At 34.7% G+C, this 27,479-nt stretch overlaps 1 protein-coding gene across 11 annotated transcripts in view; it reads left to right on the top strand.

Moving 5' to 3' along the window:
* MYO9A (myosin IXA) overlaps positions 1–27,479 on the top strand; it is a 347,057-nt gene that overhangs the window by 174,076 nt on the left and 145,502 nt on the right. For 10 of the 11 annotated variants that reach the window (XM_027572325.2, XM_027572329.1, XM_027572328.1 and 7 more), the window contains 2 exons: positions 9,667–9,786; positions 24,510–24,585. In XM_027572325.2, the coding sequence (XP_027428126.1) occupies positions 9,667–9,786; positions 24,510–24,585 (196 nt within the window). The remainder of the gene's footprint in view (positions 1–9,666; positions 9,787–24,509; positions 24,586–27,479) is intronic. The other variant, XM_027572332.1, reaches the window with a different exon arrangement.

Raw genomic sequence — 27,479 nt, 5'->3', positions numbered from 1 at the left:
TCTCTGTAAAAAGCTTTAAGGAAAAGTTTTTTCCTTTAATTTAAGATACATTATTATTTATTACAATGGATTTACCAATTTTGAAAATTTTAAAAATTGATAAGTACCCTGCTAAGATGTAACTGACTCTGAGAAGAAACTTTTCTTGTACTTACTATTGAAAATATTGCTTTCTGTAAAGATCACATTGTTTTTGTGTTCCTTTGGCATTTAAAATATTATTTGTGAAAGCTGGTTGTGTGTTTATTATTATCAGTTGGTACAAAGATACACAATGTTATTAATGATCAACAAAATGATACTGTATTATTTCTACTTTGATCATTTCTGGATTCTTCTTGTTTTGTAATCTAATTTTTTCTTTCTGGCCAGCACAGAGCATCCATATAATAAACTTTTTGAATACTCTTTTATTTTGGGTTATAACATGCATACAGAAAAGTGTGCCCCCCAAAAGGTAAAGCTCAGTTAATTATCATAAAGTGAAAACACCATGAAACTACCACCTAGATTAAGAAGTAGAATATTACCAACAACCCAGAAGTCTCAGTGGATAAACTTTTTAAATTTCACTTTTTACCAAGAAAAAGAAAAACTATAGTTCATTTGTATATTGAGGCACTGAGCAGATTTGTTACAGGAAATAATTGTATGGCAGTATATTACTGTCAGTGCCAGTATTCAGCATTTTTGCTCTTTCTATATGGATTTAGGATAAAAGGGTGCCATAAAATTAGAACATTGTAGCATTGTAAAATGAAGACTAACAGAGTAACTGAAAATGGATAAATAGTAGATTCAGAACTTTTAAAATGACCATAAATAGTATGCAGGCAAAATGAAAATGAACTATAGGAATTAGAGATTATTTAAGTAGAAGTGGGATATATGGAAGGCAGAAGGTAGTCAAGTTCAGATTTTGAATTAGAATAAGAGTTCAAAGATAATACTTTAGGGAAGAAAGAAGGTGTAGACCGCAGATGTACAATATATCTTCACTTCCTTTGAGAGTATCTTTATAAAAAAATTTTAGTGTCTCGTAGCTAAATTGCTAATAAATACCCTGAGAGTAAACTAAAAAATATTGGATTTTCTTATAGACTTCCCTGACATTCTTTTTCTTCATCAAGCCATCCAAGCGCAAATAATATCAAATTAAAATCTATTTGACTGTTTTTTTTATAGACTTCAAGATTGAGGGACACAATGCCATTTAAGGCTTTTAAATAAAAATTGAATTTAACTATTTAAGAATAAATTTGTTATAATTGCGTATTATGGTGATCAGGAAACCATGCAGTGTTCTTAGTGGAATTATATAAGTAGGCAGAGTGAGTGAAGCTACATATTGGCCTGGTTGGGATGTAGAACGAGAAATAGCATTGATTTGTCTGGTCAGCAAACAGACTTTACAGAATTAGTTCAGGAAAGTCCTAAACAGTAGCAACAATTATGTGAAACAGCAAATCCTGGGAAGAAGGGAGAATCTGATTTCGAGAGTTGCCATTTTAAATTTTTTAAAATATCTGGTGTTCTACACAAAATTATGAAACATGCAAAAAAATATGACCTGTATATGTGAAAAAAGGAATCAATAGAAAGTATTGCTGAGGAGAGCCAGACCTTGGATTTATTAAAGTCCTTAAGCTATTTTAAATATGTCCAAAGACAACCATATCTGAAGAACTAAAGGAAAGTATGAGAACAATGTCTCACCAAATACAGAATATTAATTTATATATGCATGAGAAATTCACTAGAAGAGTTCAGCAACAGATTTGAACAGGCAGAGGCCAGAATCAGTGAACTTGACTACAGATCAGTTGAGATTATCCATTCTAAGGAACAGAAAGAAAAAAGAATGAATAAGAATGAACAGAGCATTTAGACCTGTGGGACACAATAAAGTACCCCAATTTCTGGCAGTTTAGGACAGAGAAAGGGGTAATAAGAATATTTCAAGAAATAATGGCCAAAAACTCTTCAAATTTGATGAGAAGACTATATACCCAAGAAGTTCAACAAGGTACAAGTGATCTAAACTTAGATACATCATAATTAAATTGTCCTGATATAGAAAATATTGAAAGAATCAGGAGAGAAGTAATTCATGTACAAAGTGTCCTCAGCAAGATTGACAGTTGATTCATCATCAGGAACCATTGAGGCTAAAGGGCACTACTTGACATATTCAAAGTGCTGAAAGAAAAAAGAGAAAGTCAATCAAGAATTCTGTATTCACAAATCAAAACATCAATGAGATACCAACTCACACCAGTCAGAATGGCTGAAATCAACAAGTCAGGAAATGACAGATGTTGTCAAGGACATGGAGAAAGGGGAACCCTCTTACACTGTTGGTGGGAATGCAAGCTGGTTAACCCACTCTGGAAAACAATGTGGAGGTTTCTCAAAAAGTTGAAAATAGAGTTATCCTACGACCCAGCAATTGCACTATGAGGTATTTACCCCAAAGATACAAATGTAGTGATCTGAAGGGGCACCTTCAGATATAAACCGATGTTTATAGCAGCAATGTCCACAATAACCAAATTATGGAAAGAGCCCAGATGTCCATTGACAGATGAATGGATAAAGATGTATATATATGCAATGGAATACTACTCAACCATCAAAAAATTGAAATCTTGCCATTTGCAACAATGTGGATGAACTAGAGGGTATTATGCTAAGCGAAATAAGTCAATCAGAGAAAGACAATTATCATTTGATCTCACTCATATATGGAATTTAAGAAACAAAACAGAGGATCATAGGGGAAGGGAGAGAAGAATGAAACAAGACAAAATCAGAGAGGGAGACAAACCAGAAGAGATCATAGGAAACAGGTTGCTAGAGGGGAGGTGGTGGGCTGGTTGGGTAACTGGGTGATGGACATTAAGGAAGGCACATGATGTAATGAGAACTGGGTATTATATAAGACTGATGAATCACTGAACTCTGCCTCTGAAATAATACTATATGTTAATTAATTGAATTTAAATTAAAATAAATAATTCTGTATTCAAAACTGCTCTCCAGAGTGATGGTGAAATTAAGACATTTGTGGATAAACAAATCCTGAGCTAGTATTACTATCAGATCTGCCCCACAAGAAATACTTCAGTGAGTTCTGGCTGAAATGAAAGGAAACTAGATAGTAACTTGAAAGCACATGAAATAATAGAGCGCCATTAAAGGCAGCTAGTATAAAATACAGTATGAATATATTTTTTTACATTTTGTAACCTTTTATCTCCAATTTGATTTAAAAGACAACCATACAAAGCAATAATTATAAATCTCCGTTGATAGGCATGACATTTTAAGGGTGTAATTTGTATGACAGTAACAGCATAAAGGAAGAGGAAGAGAATGGAGCTATTTAAGAGAAACATTTTTATATACTGTTGGAATTAAGTTAATTTTAAATCCAGACTTGATTGTAATATGCAAATTATAATTCCCTTGGCATTTGTTAAGGAAATAACTAAAAAATAATATGGTAACGTAAATGACAAAAAAGTAAGATATACTGGAAAACATCTGTTTAATACAAGAGAAGAAAGTAATGAAAGAATAGAGGAACAAAAATAATACATAATAAGACATATATGGAAACTCAACAACACACTGTTTTTTAAAAAAGATTTTATTAATTTGACACAGAGATAGAGCACAAGTAAGGGGAGCGGGGAGGGCCCTGGGCCCTGGGATTATAACCTGAGCTGAAAGCAGATGCTTTAACCGACTGAGGAACAGGTGCCCCAACAGCACACTTTTTCTTTACCAGCGGATCAAGGAAGAAATCACAAGGGAAATTAAAAAACAGTTTTGAGATGAATGGAAGAAAATATAATGACCAAAACTTGATGGGATGCAGCTGAAACAATGCTTAGAGGGAAATTTATAGCTTCAAATAGCTCTATTAAAAAAGAAGAAAGATCTCAAATCAATAACCTAATGCGTTACCTTAAGACTTTAAGAAAAAAAAAAAAAGAGCAAAATAAACCCAAAGCAAGGAATAGGAAGGATTTAGTAAAGAGTGGATCAAATAGAGAATAGAAGTCAATAAAGTAAACAAATAAAACCAAAGGTAGGTTCTTTGAAAAAATAAATGAAATTGATAAACCTTGAGGTAGACTGATCAAGAAAAGGAGAAGACTCAAATTACTAGTTTTTGGAATGAATGGGGGATGTTGCTACTGATCTGATTGAAATAAAAAGGATTATAATACTTGTATGGCAACAAATTAGAAGCTAGTTGAAATGGACAAATTCCTAGAAAGATGCAAACAACCAACACTGACTCCAGAAGAAATAGAAAATGTGAATAGGCCTGTAACAAAAGAGACTGAATTAGTAACAAAAAAAAAAGCTTCCACAAAGCAAAGCCAAGGAACAGTGAATTCACGGATGAATCCTATCAAAAACTTAAAGAAGAATTAAAATGAAAACTTTATAAACTCTTCCAAAGAATTAAGATAAGGGAATACTTTAATTCTCATTCTGTGAGGCCTATATTACCTGGATATCAGACAAGACATCACAAAAATGAAAACTACAAACCAATAACCCCAACAAAAACCCTCAACAAATTACTAGCAAACCAAATCCAGCAATATGTAAAAAGAATTATGTATACAATCTAGTAGAATTTACCCAGGAATGAAGATTGTTTTAACTTAAAAAAGTCAAATCACTGTAATAAAAAAAATCACATGATCACCTCATAAAGAAAATCACTTAATGAAAGCTAACACCTTTTCAATTTTTTAATTATAAAAACAATGAACAAACTGGGAATAGAAGGGGACTTCCTCATTCTAGAAAGAGGATCTGTGAAAAACCAAAAGCTTACATCATACTTGATGGTGAATGACAAATGCTTTTCCCCCAAGATCAGAAACAAGATAAGGGTGTCTGCTTTCGCCTTTTTTTTAAATGTAATTTTATTATGTTAATCACCATACATCCATCATTAGTTTTTGATGTAGTGTTCCATGATTCATTGTTTGCGTATAACATCCAGTGCTCCATTCAGTACGTGCCCTCTTTAATACCCATCACCAGGCTACCCCATCCCCCCATCCCCTCCCCTCCAGAACCCTCAGTTTGTTTCTCAGAGTCCATAATCTCTCATGGTTTGTCTTCCCCTCCGATTCCCCCCCTTCATTTTTCCCTTCCTATTATCTTCTTTTTTTTTTTTTAACATATAATGTATTATTTGTTTCAGAGGTACAGTTCTGTGATTCAACAGTCTTACACAATTCACAGCACTCACCATAGCACATACCCTCCCCAGTGTCATTGCTTTCGCCTTTTTAACATTCCTGGAAGTTCTGGTAAGAGCAATTAGGCAACAAAAAGAAAAGACATCTGTATTGGAAAAGAAGAAACCATTTTGTTTGCAGGTGACATATTATGTATAGAATATCCTAAGGAACCCAGACAAAAATCTATTAGAGGTAATAAATGAGGTCATCAGGGTTGCAGAATACAAGATGAGTATGCAAAATTAGTTGTATTTTTACATACTAGCAGTGAACAACATGAAAACAAAATTAAGTTAGTGCTCCAAGAGCACCAACAAATGTAAAATATTTATTAATTTAGCAAAAGAAGTGCAAGACTTGTTCACAGAAAGCTGTAAAACACTGTTGAAAAAAACTTGAAAAATACCTAAATAAATGGAAAGATAACCTATGTTCATGCATTGGAAGGCTTAAGATGTTAGTACTTGACCTACAGATTCAACATAGTCCTTGTCAAAACCTCAGCTACCTTTATGCAGAAGTTGACAAGCTAATTCTAAAGTTGATAGGTAAAGGGATCCAAAAATGTAAGAACAAAGTTGGAGGACCGACACTTTCCATTTTATATTAGGCAATGGATTCTTCAATAGGACACCTACAGCATAAGCAACCAAAGGAGAAATGGATGAATGTTGTCCCCAAAGGACAATATTAAGTGAAATGACAACTTATGGAATAAGAGAAAATGTTTGTAAATCATGATCAAGAATTGGTATGTAGAATATATACAGAACTCTTACAACTCAATAATAAAAAACTAATAACCCAGTCAAAAAATGGGCAAAGGTTCTTAAAAGACATTTAAAAAAAAATGCATAGTCAAACACGTGAAGAGATCTTCAACACCCTTTGTTATCAGGGAAATGCATATGGAAACCACAGTGGATACCACTTCACATCTACTAGGATGGCTATGATAAAAAAGACAGGTAATAATAGATGTTGGTTAAGATGTGGAGAAACTGGAAGCCTCGTATGCTACTGGTGGACATGTAGCCACTTGGTGAAACAGCCCCTGCTCTTCAGTGGATGCCCAAAAGAATCGAAAACGTGTGTTTGAACAAAAACTTGTACACAGTGTTCCTAGTAACATTATTCCTGAAAGCCAAAAGGTGGAAACAACCTAAATGTCCCTCAGCTATTGAATGGATAAGCAAAATGTGGTATACTCATACAGTGGAATGTAATTTTGCCGTATAAAGGAATGAAGTATTAGTACGTGCTACAACATGGGTGAACCTTGAAAGCATTTTGTTAACTGAAAGAAATTACACAAAAGGCCACATTAAGCATGTATCACAAATAACAAACGTATGATTGCATTTATGAAATGTCTAGAATAGGCAAATCTGTAGAGGTAGTATGTAGATGAGTTTTTGCCTAGGCCTGGGGTAGGCAAGCTGGGAGATGATGAGGGAAAGGATAATTAAAAAAGGATAGGGTTTCTTTTGGGTATATTGAAGGTATTCTAAAATTGATTCCCAAAGCAACAGCTTTGGGAATTACATTAAAAACCATTGAATTGTACACTTTAATAGGTGAATTGTATAGTATATGGTTTATATTTCAATGGAACTATTATACATAAAACACAAAAAAAGAATGTTCATAGTGTCTATTCTTAATAGCCCCCAGTTGGAAACACCCACAAATCTATCAGTGGAAGAAAAGATAACTAAGTTGTGATACATTCCTACCATGTAACATTACTCTGCAGTAAAAAAGAACAAATTACTGATTCTCATAATGAGTATCATATGAGTCACAAAAAAATACTGAGCAAAAAAGCCAGACATGAAAGGATACATAGTGCATGCTTTCATTTAGTTTAAGAACAGGCAAAATAATGTATAGTGATAGAAATCATAACTTGATTGCTTCTGCAAAGGCAAGGGTGGTATTGATAGGAAGGGGATGAAATAACTTGCTGAGATAATGGAAATGTTCTATATCTTGACTGAGGATTACATGGATGTAAATATTTTTTAAGCTCATCAAATTTATACTTGAGATTGGTGGGTTACTGTGTTTGAGGTATACCTTTAATGGCCATGAGGCCTGGAAGCTGGCATTACAGAAACTGCTTTAGGATCAGAGACATGGCTTCAGGTTTGAATGATCAACTAGGATTGAGTTCCGTTATGTGGTGTAGTATCTTCAAAGAGCTTGGACTTTTCTGTCACTGAAAAGATGATTGAAAAATTCTGTCCATTGGCCTTGAACAGAGAAATAAAAAGGACCTTAGCAATCTGTGTTAGGCCTTAGATAAGGTTTTTCTTAAACTGCCTTTAAAAAAATCAGTGCCCCATATGTTTACCATGCATACATATGGGGTCTGAATTTATGTTGTATTTTGGTGCATAATCTCAAGGTAAGAAATTAACAAAACTAGACCAGGAACTAGCATAAACCAACACTACATAAACATGTTTTAAGAGTTTATGAGACTCCTTGGACAATAACTGTCCCTGAAAATGTACTTATAAACCATCCTAGGAAACCTAACCCCCTTAACAGGGCATTGTTAAGCAAATGAGAGGAAGATCAACTTAAGGTTTGGAAATAATATTTTAGTCTAAAATAATAAAGAGTTAAAAGAAGGCGTAGAAAGCAGAATGAAAGAAATTAAAAAAAAAGATAGGTGTGATGGTGAGACATAAAACAGTCACAAATACAAAATTACCATATCCAGACATCATTGCCACAATTTATTAGATAAAAGAGTGCAGTGGCTGTAGTAATGTCAAGTGATTTCTTCAAACTGCTTACTAATTTAGTATATTTAATATCCTGAACTCTTACATAAAACACTTTAATACCATAATCTCCTTAAAATTATTTCTAACTGGCAGATTATCAAGATAGCCTGAAAGTCTAGTGATAACTTTTTAAAATTACAGTTTGGTTAGAGTATAAATAGAACTTTACAGGCATTTTTTTTTTCCCCTCAAATGGTCCCCCTCAACTGATATCTACCTTCCAGCACCACCAACTAACCAAGTATGTAGGCTAGTCTGAGCCTAAGCGTTCTTTCTTCAAGCAGCCTATCAAAAGTGGTGGGGAGAATTATTGATAATGGGCATAGAATATTTTTACTGAGGTAGTCTTCAACTAAGAAATGATGGGTAACTTGATATTTGTCTCTTTTTGAAACATTGAACATTTGCAGCTATGGGCTCTCCACCTTGGATGAATGAGATAGTGTTTTATTAATTTACTTTTTCAATATTGGATATGAAAATAATTTTCAAATCTATTTTATTTTTAAAAACCTGCTATTTATAATTATAGTTAAACTCTGCTTTGCAAACCTCTTTGAACTACTCTGCCTCTATTTAACTTTTTAAATGATTCTGCATTGAGAACTGTTCATAGATAGTATCTCATTCCTAATTATACAGTAAATATGCACTAATGAAACTTTATTCATTGTCTTGCTTACTTTGTCTCTATCTATTGTTAAACTGTTCCCTTTTGTTTTTTAAAAGGCAAACCTACACCAATTTGAACTAAATGTCCTAACTCTAGAGATGTTCTTTGAGTAAATGATAGTCAACACCCTCCCCACCCCAACCTGGAGATGCCTATTCTCTCTTAAATCCATCTGTTGCTAATATTAATGGTACTCCCCCCAATCCCCTCTATTGTTAGAGTGACTCACTGTTTCAGTAGCACTAATTTGGGGCTCTGGTCCTTACTTGAACATGCTCTCTTCCCTTTCCAACAAGTAGTTGATTCTGTCTCACTTGACTAAGTGGTGGTGAGGTACATTTTCCAACTTTCTTTTCAGATTTATAAATACCAAAGTGCTGCTGGGTTTTCCTGCTCTATGGTGCTTTTCTTCTTGCTCTTTAAACATTGACACACTTGTTGGAGTTCCTACAAGTGTGGTTAATTGCAAAATTTGTGAGGGAATTATTTAACTTTTGGCAAATTGTTTTGGGCGTATTTCTCTTTGAGGTTCCATCATTGTTCCTTGCATTGTTGCCAACTATATGCTAATTATTTTTCAGACCTGATAAAAATGGGTCTGTTAAAAAAAAACATAAATTGTTTTGAAATTTCCCATATATTTTAAATTAGAATTTTTTAGTATAATATTAATTCAACACTTTCAGTACTGAAAGGGATACTTGGAATACCTAAAAAAGACTTTTATATTTTCCTTTTATTTTTGTGTAATTTCCTCAAATCAATTTAGAAAATTTATTCACATTTAACCCATATTACTTGATACATTTTTATATATTCTTAAGATAGTTGGCAGCATTGTCCTTGATTCTCTATTGGTTTGGGCTTATATAATATCTTTTTCTTTTCTCCATTTTTTGTTTTTCTTTTGCTTCCTAAGGACATGATGATACAGCGCCATGTGCAGTTTTGAAAAGTATGGATAGTTTTAGCTTTCTCCAACACCCAGTCCACCAGAGGAGCTTAGAGATTCTGCAGAGGTGCAAGGAAGAGAAGTACAGTAAGGCTGCAAATCCTGATAAACTCTGTGTCATCACATATCTGTTTGGAAATGGAAACCAGGAGCATTCTGCACCGGGGTGGGACATAAATTGCATAGGCAATGTGACCTCCATAATCCTTTGACCAGTCTCAGGATACTTCCATTGATTGAGACTTTCTTTCTTCTTTCTTTTGAAAAAGTTGATACACCTCTTCTTTGAATTTGGATGAGTATTTGCCTGTGATCCTTGAGTTGTTAATTATACTTGGTTTTAGAATCTGAATTGGTTTTCAGTTTTGTCTTTAAAGTAGCTGAATGATGGTTAAAAATGAGTAATGATTTTTTTCCTGCTAATTTTTTAAAAAAGCTTTATTGAAACCTAATTGAGGTAAAATTGCATGCAAAAGCATAGAGTTTGGTAAGTTTTGACATATATATGCACTTGCGAAATCATTAGCACAGTCTAGTTAATTACCATACCCAATACTGCCAAAAGTTTCCTCTGCCCCTTTCTGTTTTGGCTGATTTTTATGCTTGCTTATGCTTGAATTTCAACATCAGCAGTGTTGCTTTTGTGTATCATTATTTGATCCATTTTGTTTGATTGCAGTTCTATCAGACCTTTCTGGGTCTGGTTTAGAGCAAAGTCACCACATTAATGTTTTGGCTTAAGGAAGAATGAGAATCATGGTGGATATTCTTTTTTTATTTTTTTATTTTATTTTTTTATAAAATTGGTGTGAAAAGATGCCCTTGGTCTCCATTTCCTCCTTTCTATTTGTTATACTCATTCTGAATGAAAATGGATTCTTTTGCCTATTGTGGGATTATAGTTATTTGGCTATTGCTATAGTGAGAATAAAGAGATCCTGTAGAATACTCAAAGCCTAACTCAGCAATTTGCATATAATGGACTCAAATTACTTACATATTCTGAGCTTTTTACAAATCACCACAGATTTACTTTGTTAATTTCAGTTTGTGATTGAAATTTCATGAAATTTTAGAATCCAGTTATCAGTGAAAGGAGAATGTAAGTAGAATTTCTAAAAGCAATGTCGTGGGTTCTTCAGTTCTTCTTTGGCAGTTTTGGTATAAGAAAATGTGTAATGCATTTTGAAAAATACTATTAAAAATGTTTTCTCATTTTAGAAAGAACAACGGTAAGTATTTCATTTTAAAAAGACCATCCTTAAGTGTTACTATTAATTATTACTGTTGTTTCTAAAAGGTATACAATAAGTCTTCATTTCAATTACCTATCCTTTTCTAAATCTTTTAATCCATGGAACATTATTTAAAACAGCCTACAAATCTTTTTTGGGAGTTTAAATTAATTGTTTTCAACTTTTAAATAGTTGCAAGTAGTTTATTTGTTTTGTTGATTTTCATGACCCTCAGTGCATTCCAGCTTAGTAGATATGGGTTCAGAATAGGAGGGCACCATGTACAGCACAGGCTGCATGAGGAAATTATATATTTATATGTACATGCAAATTTATGGAAGTTGGAGCTTTTCCATTATTTTAAGTAGTTTATTCCATTTTCTATTATAGTACTACCAGTAATTAAAATTTTATAATATATAAAATTACAAATTCAAGTCTAGGAGACAGTTTTTAAAAAAACAGGGGACTACCAGCTTTAGGTAATGAATAATTGGCAAGGTGAATGAACCCTTCCACAGGTAACAATGATAAAACCTGGAGAAAATTTAAAAATAACAAAATGATTTGAAAGCACTGGAAAAAGACAAAACAAAAAACACACAAAAAACCACAAACACAAAAAAAACACTGAAAGACCAAAAAGAAGCAGAAACCAGAGGAGAGTTTATTCTTTGAAGTAAGTTAAGTAGTGGATAAGAATTGTGAATCTGTGGCTTTTTAAACAAGGTGCTCCCCAACTCTCATAGCCCCAGAGACAGCAGACTACAACCATACTGACTTGAGGTATCAGAGAACAAAGTTAAAGATTGGCAAAACAACTTGGAATTTAGGAGGAAAATCCTGGAACTGATGAGTAAGCTGCCAGAGGGCTAAAACCCCATGTTAGAGTATAAATTCTGCCAACCATACCTGGATGACAGCTGTGAGTACTAAGGGAAGCTGGTCAACAAAGCAATGCAAACCAAATAGGAGATGACCTTTGAAAGCTACAACTGCAATAGGTGAGATTTGCAAGTTTGCTGCTTTTTTGACAGAGGGCTCCATAGCTCCGTGGGAGAAAAGCTGAAGTCTTGCTATCTTAGTCCCATAAGTAGAGGGGAGAGAGAAAGAGATAGGGAAATATTTGAAGCAATAGTGGCAAAAACGTTTCATGTTTGGTTAAAAAAAAAAAAACAACTGACTTAGAGATCCAAGAAGTTTAGTGACTTCCAAGTAGAATAAATAAAAAAGAAAACCATTATTAGGCACATTATTTGCCAAATGTCAAAGATAAAGAGAAAATCTTGAAAGCAGCTAAGAGAAAATATGGCACATTAAATACAAGGGGATAATGATATGATTAACACCTGACTTATTAAAGCAGTGGAGACAAAGATACCCAAAAATCATATTAAAATATTGCCCCCCCAATCAAACCAAACCCCCTCCCCCAACAAAACTCAACTTTCAGGCAAAATTTCTTTTTTTTTTTTTTTTTTTTAAGATTTTATTTATTTGACAGAAACACAGTGAGAGAGGGAACACAAACAGGGGGAGTGGGAGAGGGAGAAGCAGGCTTCCCGCCGAGCAGGGAGCCTGATGTGGGGCTCGATCTCAGGACGCTGGGATCATGACCTGAGCCAAAGGCAGACGCTTAACGACTGAGCCACCCAGGCGCCCCTCAGGCAAAATTTCTATATTTTTAGTTTGGCTCTAGACGAGTTAACTACCTGTTAGAAGAAAAATCAACAGTTTTCAGAAAAATGTAATAATTTAGTGTTGCTACAGTGTATTTTCCACCGTCTAACTATTAGCAAAATATTCTTTAAAAACGAACCTGAGGGGCGCCTGGGTGGCTCAGTTGGTTAAGCGACTGCCTTCGGCTCAGGTCATGATCCTGGAGTCCCAGGATGGAGTCCTGCATTGGGTTCCCTGCTCAGCAGGGAGTCTGCTTCTCCCTCTGACCCTTCCCCCTCTCATGCTCTCTCTATCTCATTCTCTCTCTCAAATAAATAAATAAAATCTTAAAAAAAAATGAACCTGAGATAAAGGTGTTTTCAGATAAGAGGAATTTGAATTTGTCACCATAATATATATTCTACAAGAAATGATAATGGAAATTTTTTTTTAATCAGAAAGTTCAACTTTATTTTTTTATTTATTTAATTTTAGACAGAGAGAAGGTGTGTGAGCAGTGGGGGGGAGGGGCAGAGGGAGAGAGAGAGAGAGAGACTCTTAAGCAGGCTCCACACTCAGCACTGAGCCCAACATGGGGCTCAGTCTCATGACCCTGAGATCAGGACCTGAGCCGAAATCAAGATTCAGATGCTTAACCAACTGAGCCACCCAGGCATCCTGATAATGGAAGTTCTTTTAGCTAAAGGCTAAAGTTACCATCAGATGGTAACTTGGATGAATGGTAAGTGTTGGTATATTTTTCTGCAAAAGGCCAGATATTAAATATTTTAGGCTTTGTGGGTCTTATGGTCTCTGTTGAAACATCTCAGTTCTGTGAAAAGAGCCATAGACAATACATAAATAAATAAGCATGGCTGTGTTCCAATAAAACTTTATAACGGACACTGAAATTTAAATTTCATATAATTTTCACATGTCACAAAAACATTCTTCCATTGATTTTTTTTTCCCCCTCAACCATTTAAAAGATGTAAAAGCCATTCTTTGTGTTCAAGCCATACAAAAACAGGCCGTGGGTTTGATTTGGCCCAGGGGCTTAGTTTGCTGATTCATTAATTATTTCTATTATCATAGAAATAATAACTATGTATAAAAATAAATGACAATACATATTTCTTTTCCTTCTCTTAAAAACTTTTAAAAAGATATATGACTATTTAGAGTAAAAACTATGAGATTGTTCTGGTGGTATAAATTGTGTCCACAAATTCTTTGATACTCCTCTCTTAAAGAGGCATATGCTGTACTTAATGACTCACTTCTAACAAATGGAATATGGCAGAAGTGACAGTGTGTGACCTTTACGATTAAGACATAAAAGATATTGTGGTTCTTCCTTTTCATTTCTGTTGCTCCCACCTTCTCTCTGTAGTGACTGTTCTCTGAGATTTGGTCGGGAGGAAATTAGAGGAGAGGGGAGGGGAGAAATTGGGGTTCTTGGAAGCATGACCTTCAGTCCCACTTCTGCAAAGGTCAAGAGCCCTGGTAAGGAAAAGGAATAAAATAGTAGGAGGAAGAGAGAAAGGGTGGAAGAGAAGAATCTCACTTGAATTTGAACCCATACTTTTGACCTTCAGTCTACACTCAGGACATGTTTATGAAGAAGATGAAGGATCAGCAATTGTCAGAGAAATGCTGTGGGCTTGATATAACTTAATACTCTCACCTTGCTGACAATGCCTGCCTTAATGTCCCTGACCTCAGGCCTCAGTATGGTCCCACAAATGATTGAAAATTTAATCTGACCAAATGCAATTAATGGAATTCCATTGTAGAATCCAAATGGAATTTAAGTCTGACCCAAATGGAATAAAATAGAAATCAGTAACAGAAAGATATCTGAGAAATCCTCCAGGTTTTTTTTTTTTTTTTTTTTTAAGTAATCTCTACACCCAATATTGCTTGAACTTACAACCCATTAAGAGTTGCTTGCTCGGGTGCCTGGTGGCTCAGTTGGTTAAGCGACTGTCTTCGGCTCAGGTCATGATCCTGGAGTCCCGGGATTGAGTCCCACATCGGGCTCCCTGCTCAGCGGGGAGTCTGCTTCTCCCTCTGACCCTCTTCCCTCTCGTGCTCTCTATCTCTCATTCTCTCTCACTCAAGTAAATAAATAAAATCTTAAAAAAAAAAGTTGCTTGCTCTTCTGACTGAGCCAGCCACGTGCCCCTTGAGAAATACTCAGATATTTTGAAAATAAACCACATGTGTAAATAACTCATGAGTTAAAGAAGAATTTATAAGGGCAACTTGAAGCTATTTTGATCTGAATGAGAATGGAAATAACATACTTGCATAATGCAACTAAAGAAGTGCTTATAAGAAAATTGATAGCTTTTAATTCCTTATATTAGAAAAAGGTCAAAATCAATGTTTTTACCTTATGAAGCTACAAGAGCACTTTAGACCCAAAATAAGTAGAGAGAAGTGAAGAGCTACAACCTGTGAATACAAAACAGACCAACAGTAGAGAAAATCAGTGAAAACCAAAAGCTGATTTTTCAAAAAGAGCAATGAAATTGATAATGCTCTAGTTCTATCCAGTAAAACTTTCTGTGAAGATGAAAATGTTATCCAGCTATGCTCTCTAAAACTGTAACCATTAGTATGGCTGTTAAGCACCTGAAATTTACTGAAAATTTGAAAACTGAAGTTTTAATTTGATTCAATCAAATAAAATTTGAAAGCCACGTGTGGCCATTGGCTGCTGTATTATTAGATAGTGCAGTTCTAGCCATTCTGATGGAGAAATATGAGAGAAGACACAAATACTGTTAATTGGGAATGAGCAAGTTGACACAGTTACATATGGTATAGACATCAAAAGATTGAGGAGAGATTATGAACACTTATGTCAATAAATTCAACAAAGATGAAATGGACAAATTCCTTGAATGTCAATTTTCCCTTGACCGAAGGGAAAATAGAAAATTTGATCACTCCTCTATCTATTAACAATGATGGATTCATAAGTAAAATCTTCCCCCACACCCAAACGGTCCAGGTAGCTTCAATAGTAAATTTTATTTAAGAAACGTTTAAGCAAAGAATAGCAGTTCTCTTCAACTCGTTCAGAAAATACAGGAGCAAGGAACCCTATGCAAATCACATCATGAGGCCTGTATTATTAAACAAAAACACTGCAAGAAAACTACAGACCAACATACCTTACAATGATAGACATAAAAAGCCTTAACAAAGTAAGGGCTAACTGAATTCACCAATATGTTAAAGGAGAATACATGAAAACCAGTGGAATTTATTCCAGGAATGAAAGGTTGGTTTGATAATAGAAAAATCAATCAATATAACTCTATTTTTTTTAATAGACTTTATTTGTCAGAGCACAAACGGGGAGCAGTGGGTAGAGGGAGAAGCAGGCTCCCCACTGAGCAGGGAGCTCGATGCAGGACTCAATCCCAGGACCCTGGGATCATGACCTGAGCCAAAGGCAAACGCTTAACCTACTGAGCCACCCAGGCATCCCTATAACTCATTATATTATCCATCTAAAAAAAAAAGAAAAAGCTTATGCTATCTCAGTAGTTGGATAAAAAGATTTTGTCGTAATTCTTCACTCATTCCTATTTAAAAACTTGTAGGAGCCTAGGACTAGAAGGCAGCCTCCTCATTTTAAAAGAATATGCATGAAGATCCTACAGTAGACTTCATACTTAATGATCAAAGATTGAGTACTACTCTCTGACATTGAGAAAAAGCACAGATACCTGCTTTTGTCACTCAGATTTAACACTGTACTGAAGGTCATACATAGTGCTCTAAGGCAACAAAAAGAAATAAAAGGTGCATAGATTGAAAAGGAAGATGTAGACAACATGATCACCTGTATAAAAAGTGCTAAGGAGGGGCACCTGGGTGGCTTTTGGTTAAGCGACTGCCTTTGGCTCAGATCATGATCCCAGGGTCCTGGGGTCGAGCTCCACGCCCAGCTCCTTGCTCAGCGGAGAGACTGCTTCTCCCTCTCCCTCTGCCTGCTACTCTGTCTGCTTGTGCTCTCTCTCTCTCCGTCAAATGAATAAATAAAATCGCTTTTTTAAAAAAAGGAAATATCTCTATATCCAAGGAAATTAAAAAAAAAAGAAAGTGCTAAGGAGTTTAAAATATGCTATTTAGATGATCTAGAAAGTAAATTCCAACAATCTCACAGGATACCAGGTAAATTTACAAAATTAGGTTATAATATTTTAGCCATGAACATGTGGAAAATGAAATTTATGAATTTCATTTATACCTCTTTGGCAGTCAGCCTCCTAGATACTCTCCAGTTATCCTCATATTCTGGTATTCACAACCTTGTGTAGTCTCCTGCATTTTACCAGTCTTGGTCTGTGTGACTTTCAGGACATGGCAGAAGTGATAGTTTGTCAATTCCAAAATTAAGTTACGAAAGACTGCAGTTTCCATCTTAGGTAATTTCTCACTTGCTAGCTCTCTCTTGGATCACTGTTTCTGGGAGAAGTAAGCTGCTATTTGTGAGTAGCCCTGCTGAGAATCCCACTGAAGCCTGTAGTCAACAGTTAGGAACTGATCCTGGCTATTAACTATGTGAGTGACCTTGGAAACAAATCCTTTAGTTCCACTTGAGATGGTCACAGCTTTGGCCAGCAGGTTGACTATAACCTCTTGAGAGACACTATCTCAACCACCCAGCTAAGCAGCTCTGGAAATCTGTTACTGTAGGAACTCTGTGATTATGATAACTGTCATTTTTAAGTGCTAGGGTTTTTTTTGTTTTTTGTTTTTTTTTTTTTTTTTTTTTTTTTTAAAGATTTTATTTATTTATTTGAGAGAGAGAGAGAGAGAGAGAGAAACAGCATGAGAGGGGAGAAGGTCAGAGGGAGAAGCAGGCTCCCCGCTGAGCCGGGAGCCCGATGTGGGACTCGATCCCGGGACTCCGGGATCATGACCTGAGCCGAAGGCAGTCGCTTAACCAACTGAGCCACCCAGGCGCCCTGTTTTTTGTTTTTTTAAGACTTTTTACTTTATTTTTTGACAGAGAGAGAGACAGTGAGAGAGGGAACACAAACAGGGGGAATGGGAGAGGGAGAAGCAGGCTTCCCCACCGAGCAGGGAGCCCAATGGGAGAGGGAGAAGCAGGCTTCCCGCCAAGCAGGGAGCCCAATGTGGGGCTTGATCCCAGGCCCCTGGGATCATGACCTGAGCTGAAGGCAGACACTTAACGACTGAGCCAACCAGGCGCCCCTAAGTGCTAGGTTTTGAAGTGCTTTAATATGTAATGGGTAATAATATAACATACCAAAACATAAAATACTTAGGGATAATTTTTATTTTATTTATTAATTAATTTGGGGGGGCGGAGAGGGGGAGAGAGAGAGAGAGAGAAAGAATCTTAAGCAGGCTCCATGCCCAGCAGAGTCCGATGGGAGGCTCCATCTCACAACCCTGAGATGATGACCTGAGCTGAAATCAGGAGTCAGATGCTTAGCTGACTGAGCCACCCACACGCCTCACGTAGGGATAACTTTAATGAAATCTTTGTTAGACCTGTATACAACTAAGAGGAATTGAAAAATATCTTAATAAATGAGATTTTTTGGTAGAAATTCATAAGCCAATAACTAAGATTTACATAGAAATACAGAATATCTAGGATGACAAAACAATTTTGAGAAAGAACAACAAAGCTAGAGAACTTATACGATATGATTTCAAGACTAAAATAATCATGACATTGTTCTCAATGTAAAGATCAAGAGATCAATAGAACCAAATAAAAATCCAGGAAAAGATCTACACATATAGGTCAATTGATTTTCCACAAAGGTGCTGAGATAATCCAGTAGGGTTGAGTATAGTCTTTTAAACAAATGACATTGGAACAACTAGGTAGCCTTATATAAGAAGAGGACTTTGACCTTATCTATAAGATTGAACTCAAAGTGGGTCATATAGCTCTTCATAAAGCGTAAAACTATTAAATTTGTAGAAGAAAACCTGATAGAAAATCTTTACAATCTTGGGACAGGCAAAGATTTCTTAGATGGGACATAAGAGCATGAACTGTTTAAAAAAGAAAAAGGATAAAAGTGAGTTCACCAAAATTGAAAATTTCTACTTTAAAAAAAGATCTTGCTAAGAAGACTAAAAGCATACCACATCCTGGGAAACAGAACTTGTGTAGTAATTTATAATACTGATAACTGATAATGGACTTGAAAACAATATTTTAGGAACTCCTGTAGTTAATAAGATAAGCAATTCAGTTAAAAATAGCCTACAGATTTAAACATGTGCTTCGAAAAAGAAGATATATTAATGATCCATAGGTTCATGAAAGATGATCAGTTTCATTAGTCATTAGGGAAATGCAAACTAATCACAGTAAGGTCACATTAAAACCCTGTATCATGGCTGAATTTTAAGAAGTTGACAATACATAAAAAATTAACAGTATTAACTGATGTTGAGGTTGTGGAGCAACTGGAATGCTTATATATTCTACTTTAGTGTAAAACAGTACAATTATTTCAGGAAAGAATCGTTTTTTTATAAAGGTGAGCATATACTTTCCATGTATTCCATGAATACCAATTCCAGATACTTACCTGAGAGAAATGAAAATGTATGTTCACCCAAATACTTCTATATGTCAGTTGTTAAAAATATTATGCTGAATGAAACAAGTACTGCTATTTAAAATTGATAAAAATAGATTAACCTCATCAATTAAGTTCTCAAAATGAATTTTTCAAGTTCAATTAAATAATATCTACAAGATTCTTTTTTTTTTAAAGACTTTATTTGAGAGAGAGAGACAGGCAGATCATAAGCGGGGAGCAGAGGGAGAATCGGGGCTTGATTATCTAGTTATATAGGTAGTTATATACAACCCTAGCACTTAGGGTTGTATATAACTACTGAAGGTAGACACTTGGCTGACTGAGCCAGCCAGGCACCCCATATCTACAAAATTCTTTTTTTTTTTTTTTTTTTTTTTTTTTTAAAGATTTTCTTTATTTATTCATGAGAGAGAGAGGGAGAGAGAGAGAGAGAGAAGCAGGCTCCCAAGGAGCAGGAGGCCCGATGCGGGACTCGATCCCAGGACCCTGGGATCATGACCTGAGCCGAAGGCAGATGCTTAACCATCTGAGCCACCCAGGCGCCCTATCTACAAAATTCTTAAAAATAATGAAAATAAAAGGATGGACAAAGGTCTACCAGGCAAAGGTGAACAATAGCAGTAAATAAAGTTAGATAGTAATCTGAACAGATCTACACTGATAGAACTTTATTAAAAGATTTAGTTGAGAAAGACAGAACCTGAACTCACTGGAAAGTTTTGAGATCTAAGCGACTGCCTTCGGCTGAAGTCATGATCCTGGAATCCCGGGATTGAGTCCCACATCAGGCTCCCTGCTCAGCAGGGAGCCTGCTTCTCCCTCTGACCCTCTCCCTCTCGTGCTCTGTCTCATTCTCTCTCTCTCAAATAAAATCTTGAAAAAAAAAGATAAATATGTGTATAAATCTAAATAATTACTTTATAAAACTTAGTGAAGTTTAATTTGCTTGATTAATGGGAAGAAAACAAGGTGAAAATAAGAACTGGGTAACGACATCTGAGATGGGAAGGGGATAACTAGAATCAAAGCATTCAAAGGTTCTTGTACTCTTTAGCAAAAGGGAAGAAAGAATTCAGTTTAGAATTCATGGATATGCTAAAAATTCAAGGATAATCAAAGAGGAGAGTATTTATAACTTCTGAAACAAAAGAAACCAGAATATAGAGAAAATAATTTAGTAGAAATCTGGATAAAAGCATATAATAATTAGGGAGATTCAAGGCATAAAATACGAAGTCAGAAAAACCAGACACAACATAATACAAATAAATTAAAATGAACCGAATTAAATAAAAAACAGCTTATGCAATTAAGAAAAAACTCAAGATGTTTATTAGAGAAAAACCTAAATCATATGAACACAGATTCAAAATTATTGAATAAAGTTGTATGAAAATTTATTCTTGCTCTCTTGTACATTTTCCCACCTCCTTTAGGCAACTCTAAGATTTCTGTTACTACAAATGTTTTGCCTTTTCTAAAAATTTTACAGAAATGGAATCATACAGTATGTATTCTTTTGTGTTCCGATTCTCTTAGGCAATATAGTGATAAACACATTCATCTATGTTGTTTATGTACAATTAATTTGTTGCTGGGTTATTGTATATATATAAACAATTGTATATACAACTTTGTGTTTATCATTTGTTTCTTGATGGATATAAGGGCTGTATACTGTTTTGAGCTATTAGGAGGAGCCCTGCTATAAACATTCTTATTCAAGTCATTTTGTGTGCATATGTTTTCATGCCTCAGGTAAAACTTACGGTTGGTTACTGTGTTATTAAAGTAAGACTTGTTTAATGTCATTAGGAACTGTCAAACTTTGGTACCTTAAAGATACTTTGTTTTCTTTTGACATTATTTGTGATGATAAACTCAGATGTCATCTTGTTATAAATTCTTTCATATCTAATGTACCTTTTTTCCCTCTGGCTGCTGGGCATTTTCTCTTTGCTTTTTGGTTTAGTAATTTATTATTTCCTAGATGTGATTTATATTTATCCTCTTTGGGATTTGCTGTACCTTTTGGACCTGTGCTTCAACTGTTTTTCATCAAATTTAGAAAATTTTTGGCTAACATTGTTTCAAAATTTTTTTCTACTGCAATTTCTTTTCTTTCTGGATGTCAGTTATATGTTTTTAGAATATTTGATATTGTCTCAGAGATTCCTTATACTCTGTTCACTTTTCTCTTTATTCTTTTATTCTTCAGATTAGATAATTTTTATTTATTGATTTCAAGTTCATCCATTCCCTGTTTAAAGTCTTCTTTTAAACACATAGAATGGGGGCGCCTGGGTGGCTCAGTTGGTTAAGCGACTGCCTTCGGCTCAGGTCATGATCCTGGAGTCCCGGGATCGAGTCCCACATCGGGCTTCCTGCTCAGCAGGGAGTCTGCTTCTCCCTCTTCCCTCTCGTGCTCTCTATCTCTCATTCTTTCTCTCTCTCAAATAAATAAATAAAAAAAATCTTTAAAAAAAAAGAGATCTAAAAACACATAAAATGAATTTTTTATTTTTAGTTCCAGAATACCCATTTGGTTCCTTTTTACAGTTCCCAGTTTTCCCTTGAGTTTTGCTGTCTGTTAACTCATAAGACCATCTTCTACTTTAAGTCCTTGAACATTATGATAACTATTTTAGTTTTTTTTTTTTATGCTAATCCTAGCAAGTGGGGGATGATGGGATCTGAAGCTGTTGGAATGGGATCAGGAGAGAGGTGCACAGGCCTTCATTTTCTAAGTGATCAGTTACAAACGTTCACTGTATTACTCCTTATGTCCTCTTACTGTTTAAAATATTTAATAATTGATGTTGAAAATCATCACACTGAGGGAAAAAAGAAAGTCAAATAATATGCATAAAAGAATTACCTTCAAAGAAACACCCTATTGTGTTTGCAGGGAAGATACTCCAAGAAAGAGAAGAAAATTTCCTGTGAGTACTTTACAGTATAGAAGAATTTAAGAATGTGTATCCAATAAAGCAGCACAAATTTAAGACTATAAAATATCAGAACAATATTAAAAAGAGGTATTGAACTACTAAAGCATTCAGAGGCATAAAGCTACATCTGTATGAGCTCAAAAAATAGTGGAAAATAGCTGAAAATCGAATTACTAATATTGAAGAAAGGCCTGAGATGGTTATGTTTCAATACATGGAAGAAAAGAATAGATATGGAGGACAGAAAATGATAATTTGTTATAGGGATAATTGGTGCCCATAACTAAGCAACTGATTAAATAAAAACAACGAATTCAGTATATAAGAAAATAAAGTTATTCAAAGTTCTAACTGAATTTGTTGATCACAAGATATATTTCCATTAACAGTTTACTGGAAATTCTCCTGGGAATTTACTTAGGAGTAGAATTGCTGGGTCATATGGTAATCCTATGTTTACTTTTTTGATGAACTGCTAGATTGCTTTCCAAAGTGACTGTATCATTTCACATTTCAACAGTGTATAAAAAGTTCTAATTTTTTCATGTCCTTGGCAACAATTATTATCTGTGATTTTGATTATAGCCGTACTGGTGGGTGGTATCTCATTGTAGTTTTGATTTTCATTTCTCTGTTGACGAATGATGTTGAGCATCATTTCATGAACTTATTAGCCCTTTGCATGTCTTCTTTGGAAAAATATCTGTTATAATCCTATGTTCATTTTTAAATTGGGTTGTCTTTTTATTATTCACTTGTAAGAGTTCTTTTTATTTTCTGGATTCAAGTTCCTTATCAGATATTTGATTTACAAACATTTTCTATCTTTCTGTGTGTTGTCTTTTTTTACTTTCTTGATCTGTTGTCTTTTGAAGCACAGTAGTTTTAAATTTTGATGATGTCCAGTTTATCCATGGTTTTCTTTGGTTGCTTATGCTTTTGGTGACATACCTAAGTAATTTTATTGCCTAATTCAATGTCAGAAAGATTTACTCCTATATTTTCTTTTAAGAGTTTTATACTTTTAGCACTTATTTTGATTTTTGGTCCAACTTCATTCTTCTACATGAGGATATCTAGTTTTCCCAGCACCATTTTTTGAAAAGATTCTTCTTTTCCCATTGAATTGTCTTGACACCTTTGTTAAAATCATTAGATCATAAATGTAAAGGTCTATTCTGTATTCTCCGTTCCTTTCCATTGTCTTTCTTTATGTCAGTACCATACTGTCTCAGTTACTCTATCTTTGTAGTGAGTTTCGAATTCAGAAGTGTGAGTCCTCCAACCATGTTCTTCTTTTTCAGCATTGTTCTGGCTATTCTGGGTCCTTTGCATTTCCATATTAATTTTAGGATCAGTTTATTCATCTCTATAAAAAAATGATGCTGGAATTTTAATAGAGATTGCATGGATCTGTAGATAAATTTAGGGAGCATCGCTAACTTAACAGTAATTAAGTTTTCCAATGCCTGAGTATGGATAGCATTCCATTTATTTAGGTTTCTTTTAATGATGTTTTGTAGTTTTCAGTGTAGACATTTTATACTTTTTAAAGTTTATTCTTTTTGTGTTTTGATGTTATTAATGGAATTGTTTCTAATTTTATTTTCTGATTGTTTATTACTATTGTATAGAAATACAGTTGATTTTTAAATATTGATCTTATATCTTATAATTGTACTGAATTCTTTTATTAGTCCTAGTAGTTTTTTTGTGGGTTACTTAGGATTTTCTACATACAGGATTGTTATCTTGAATAGATACTTTAACTTCCTTTCCAATGTGTCTTAACTATATTAAATGTCTGTGTATATGGTGTTAGTAAGTTCATGGCCTTATGTGTATAGCGCTTCAATGTTCATCATATGATTTAAAGTAAATTATAACTTTAAAATATTGGTAATCCTTAGTAAGGAAATAATTTGTTGTTTTTGATTCGCATTGTCTATATGTAAGATTAATTGGCCTCTGAAATCTGTAGTCCGTGTTAGCAGTATATTTATTACTGAAAAATGGTGCAAAGGAATCGTTAGGAATTTTTTGAATATTTAAATAATGAGCTTATACATTTCTAGACCTTCAACCCAGTTATCCTTCATATTCTGATAATGTTTAAATGAGAGAAGAAATAAGATTTATTATTTAATTCCCTAATTGGGTTCATTGTTGGCTAAGTCAGATTTGTAAGTAACAGTCATGGGACTTGGTTCATGTTGTTATTTAGACATTTCTGACATGTTTAGCAAATATTTACTATTGAAGTACATTATTTGCCCTTAGAAAAATTGTTTCATGTTTAGTTTCTTTTAGCATTGATTTGAAAATGTCTGCTTTTTGTTTGTTAGGTATAACCCGGAAAAATCCCAGAACACCTCTTTCTGATCTCCAGGGCATGAATACTTTAAATGAAAAAAACCAACAGTAAGTATGCTTGGTTTATGTTTTCAAGGAAGTATAGAAGAAATAAATAGAATTCTTATTAATACTTTTGTAGGTTAAAAAATATGAAGAAAATCAGGCCTAGTTTGTTTTTCTTTCATGATGCTTTTATGAATAGTGTAACAAGGTATGAAACTGGACTAATGTGTAACTAGTGTGTAACTAGTCACAGTACTGTTTGTGGTAGCATTAGCTCTAGTAAGAGGTAAGACTGAGAGGATTTGAAATAGTACATAATAAGTTTGATAAACATGTTTAGTGGGAAGCTCCTATTCAAACTTTATACATTAATGTAGCATTTGATAGAAGAAAATATACAGAAGACACATGTACATTAGGAAGCATACCAACAAAATGAACCTACTACCCAAGTTCAGAACCAGAAGATTTTAGTATTACTGCAACCACCTTTATATTGCTTTCTGATCACTCTCTCCTCTCTACCCTCAGGTAACTGCTATCTGGAATTTTATGTTTATCATTACTGTGCTCTTAAAGTTTTACAGTAAACGTATGTTTTTTCTAAGCGACTTTTTTTCCCCTTCAATATTCATCTAATACTCACCCATCTTCTTGCAAGTAGTTTATTCTTTTTAGTTGTTGTATAATATTATATGCTATGGGGGAGTGAGGAGTTATTGTTTAATGAGTACAAAGTTTCAGTTTGGCTAACACTGGAGATGGATAGTGGTGATTTTTGCAGAGCATTGTGAATGTACTTAATGACAGTATACTCAGTGTACATTGAAAATATTAAAATGGACAGAGAACAGATTGGTGGTTGCCCAAGGCTGGGGTAGGGTATGGGCAAAATGGGTGAGGTGGTCAAAAGATACAAACTCCCAGTTCTAAGATAAATAAGTCCTGAGAAAGTAATGTGTAGTATAGTGACCATAGTTAATAATACTGTATTGTATATTTGGAAGTTGCTAAGACAGTAGATCTTAAAAGTTCTCATCACAGAACAAAAATTTGTAACTGTGTGTAGTGATAGAGAGTAACTACACATATTCTGGTGATCATTTTGCAGTGTATATAAATATTCAGTCGTTCTTTTGTATACCTGAAACTAATGTGATGTGTCAGTTATTTCTCAATAAAAAAAGTGGTAAGTTTTATTTATTTATTTTTTTTAAAGATTTTATTTATTAGAGAGAGAGGGAGCACTAGCAGGGGAAAGGGGATGGGGTAGAGGGACAAACAGACTCCCGCTGAGTGTGGAGCAGACTCAGGGCTCCATTCCAGGACCCCAAGATCATGACCTGAGCTGAAGTCAGACACTTAACCAACTGAGCCACCCAGGCGTCCCATTATGTGTTTTTTTTAATCACAATAAAATAATTACATGGCATTAATATACTGTAATAGATTTGTCCATCAGTGGAAATGTGGGTGGTTCTTTTACCATTGCAAATGGTGCTACTTTAAACATGCTCATACCAATCTCCTGGTTCACCTATTATTACATCTCTGGGATATGTACGTAGTAGTGGAACTGTTAGTTCAGTAGGAGTTTTTTTTTTGTTTTTTAAAGATTTTATTTATTTATTTGAGAGAGAATGAGGGATAGAGAGCACGAGAGGAAAGAGGGTCAGAGGGAGAAGCAGACTCCCTGCTGAGCAGGGAGCCCGATGCGGGACTCGATCCCGGGACTCCAGGATCATGACCTGAGCCGAAGGCAGTCGCTTAATCAACTGAGCCACCCAGGCGCCCCAGTAGGAGTTTTATAAGATAATCCCAAATTGTTTTTCAAGGTAGTTGTACTAATGTACACAAACAGTGGCAGCTGAAAGTTCCCTTTGCTTCATTCTTTGCCAGCACAACTGATTGTCAGACTTCTTAACTTTTGGTAATCTGGTGATTATGAAATGGTATTTCATAATTTGCTTTTCTGTGCTTATTAATGATGTTGAACAATTTTTATATATTTTATGGCCATTTATGTATTTTGAAGTGCTATTTGTTTGCCCATATCTCTTCTTTAAAAAGTATTCTTTATAAATTTTATGTACTGGTCCCATTTCAGTTATATGTTTCAAATGTGTTCTCCCAATTTGTAGCTTATCTTTTTACTTTCTTTAATGGTGCCTTGTGGTGAACAAAAAAAAATTTTTTTTAAAGATTTTATTTATTCATTTGAGAGAATGAGATAGAGCACGAGAGGGAAGAGGGTCAGAGGGAGAAGCAGACTCCCTGCTGAGCGGGGAGCCTGATGCGGGACTCGATCCTGGGACTCCCAGAATCATGACCTGAGCCAAAGGCAGTCGCTTAACCAACTGAGCCACCCAGGCGCCCATGAACAAAAATTCTTAAATTTAATGTAGCTAAATGTATTTTTTGTCTCTGATTTGTCCATTTTACAGCTTATTTTAAAAATTCTTCCCTAGTCCCAAACCATTCAGCCAGATTTTCCTCTAAAATTTTCTAATGTTTATCACCATTTCAACCCCAAGCTAAATTTGTCAGTTGGCTGAGTTTGTCAGTTGGCTGAATTTCCTCTGGTCTTAAACAGATGCATCTTGAATCAGTTTTATTTTCCCCTACAAATCTCTCCTGGCATTTTTTTTTATCTGTACTAACCTGGATTTGTCACATTGGTATCTTCCTTTACCTTTGTATTGGGCATTCTTTTTGTCATTCTTTTTGCATCAACTTTTTTCTACCATTTTTTCCTCTTTTATGTCTACTTTGTAAACTGTTATGGAGCATATCCTCTAGTAGCTCCATGTGAAAATATGTATGAGAGGAAAATATTTTGGTTCCTCCATAACTAAACATGCTTTTATTCTGACCTCACACTTGTTTGGTAATTTGCTTGTGTATAGAACTCTTGGTCAGAAATAATTTTTCTTCAGAATTTTGAAGACATTGCTACA

Source organism: Zalophus californianus, chromosome 6 (genome assembly GCF_009762305.2).
Source record: "Zalophus californianus isolate mZalCal1 chromosome 6, mZalCal1.pri.v2, whole genome shotgun sequence".
In the NCBI taxonomy this organism is placed as follows: domain Eukaryota; kingdom Metazoa; phylum Chordata; class Mammalia; order Carnivora; family Otariidae; genus Zalophus; species Zalophus californianus.
The sequence above is the reverse complement of the archived record's forward strand: the minus strand, read 5'-3'. Positions and strand labels throughout refer to the sequence as shown.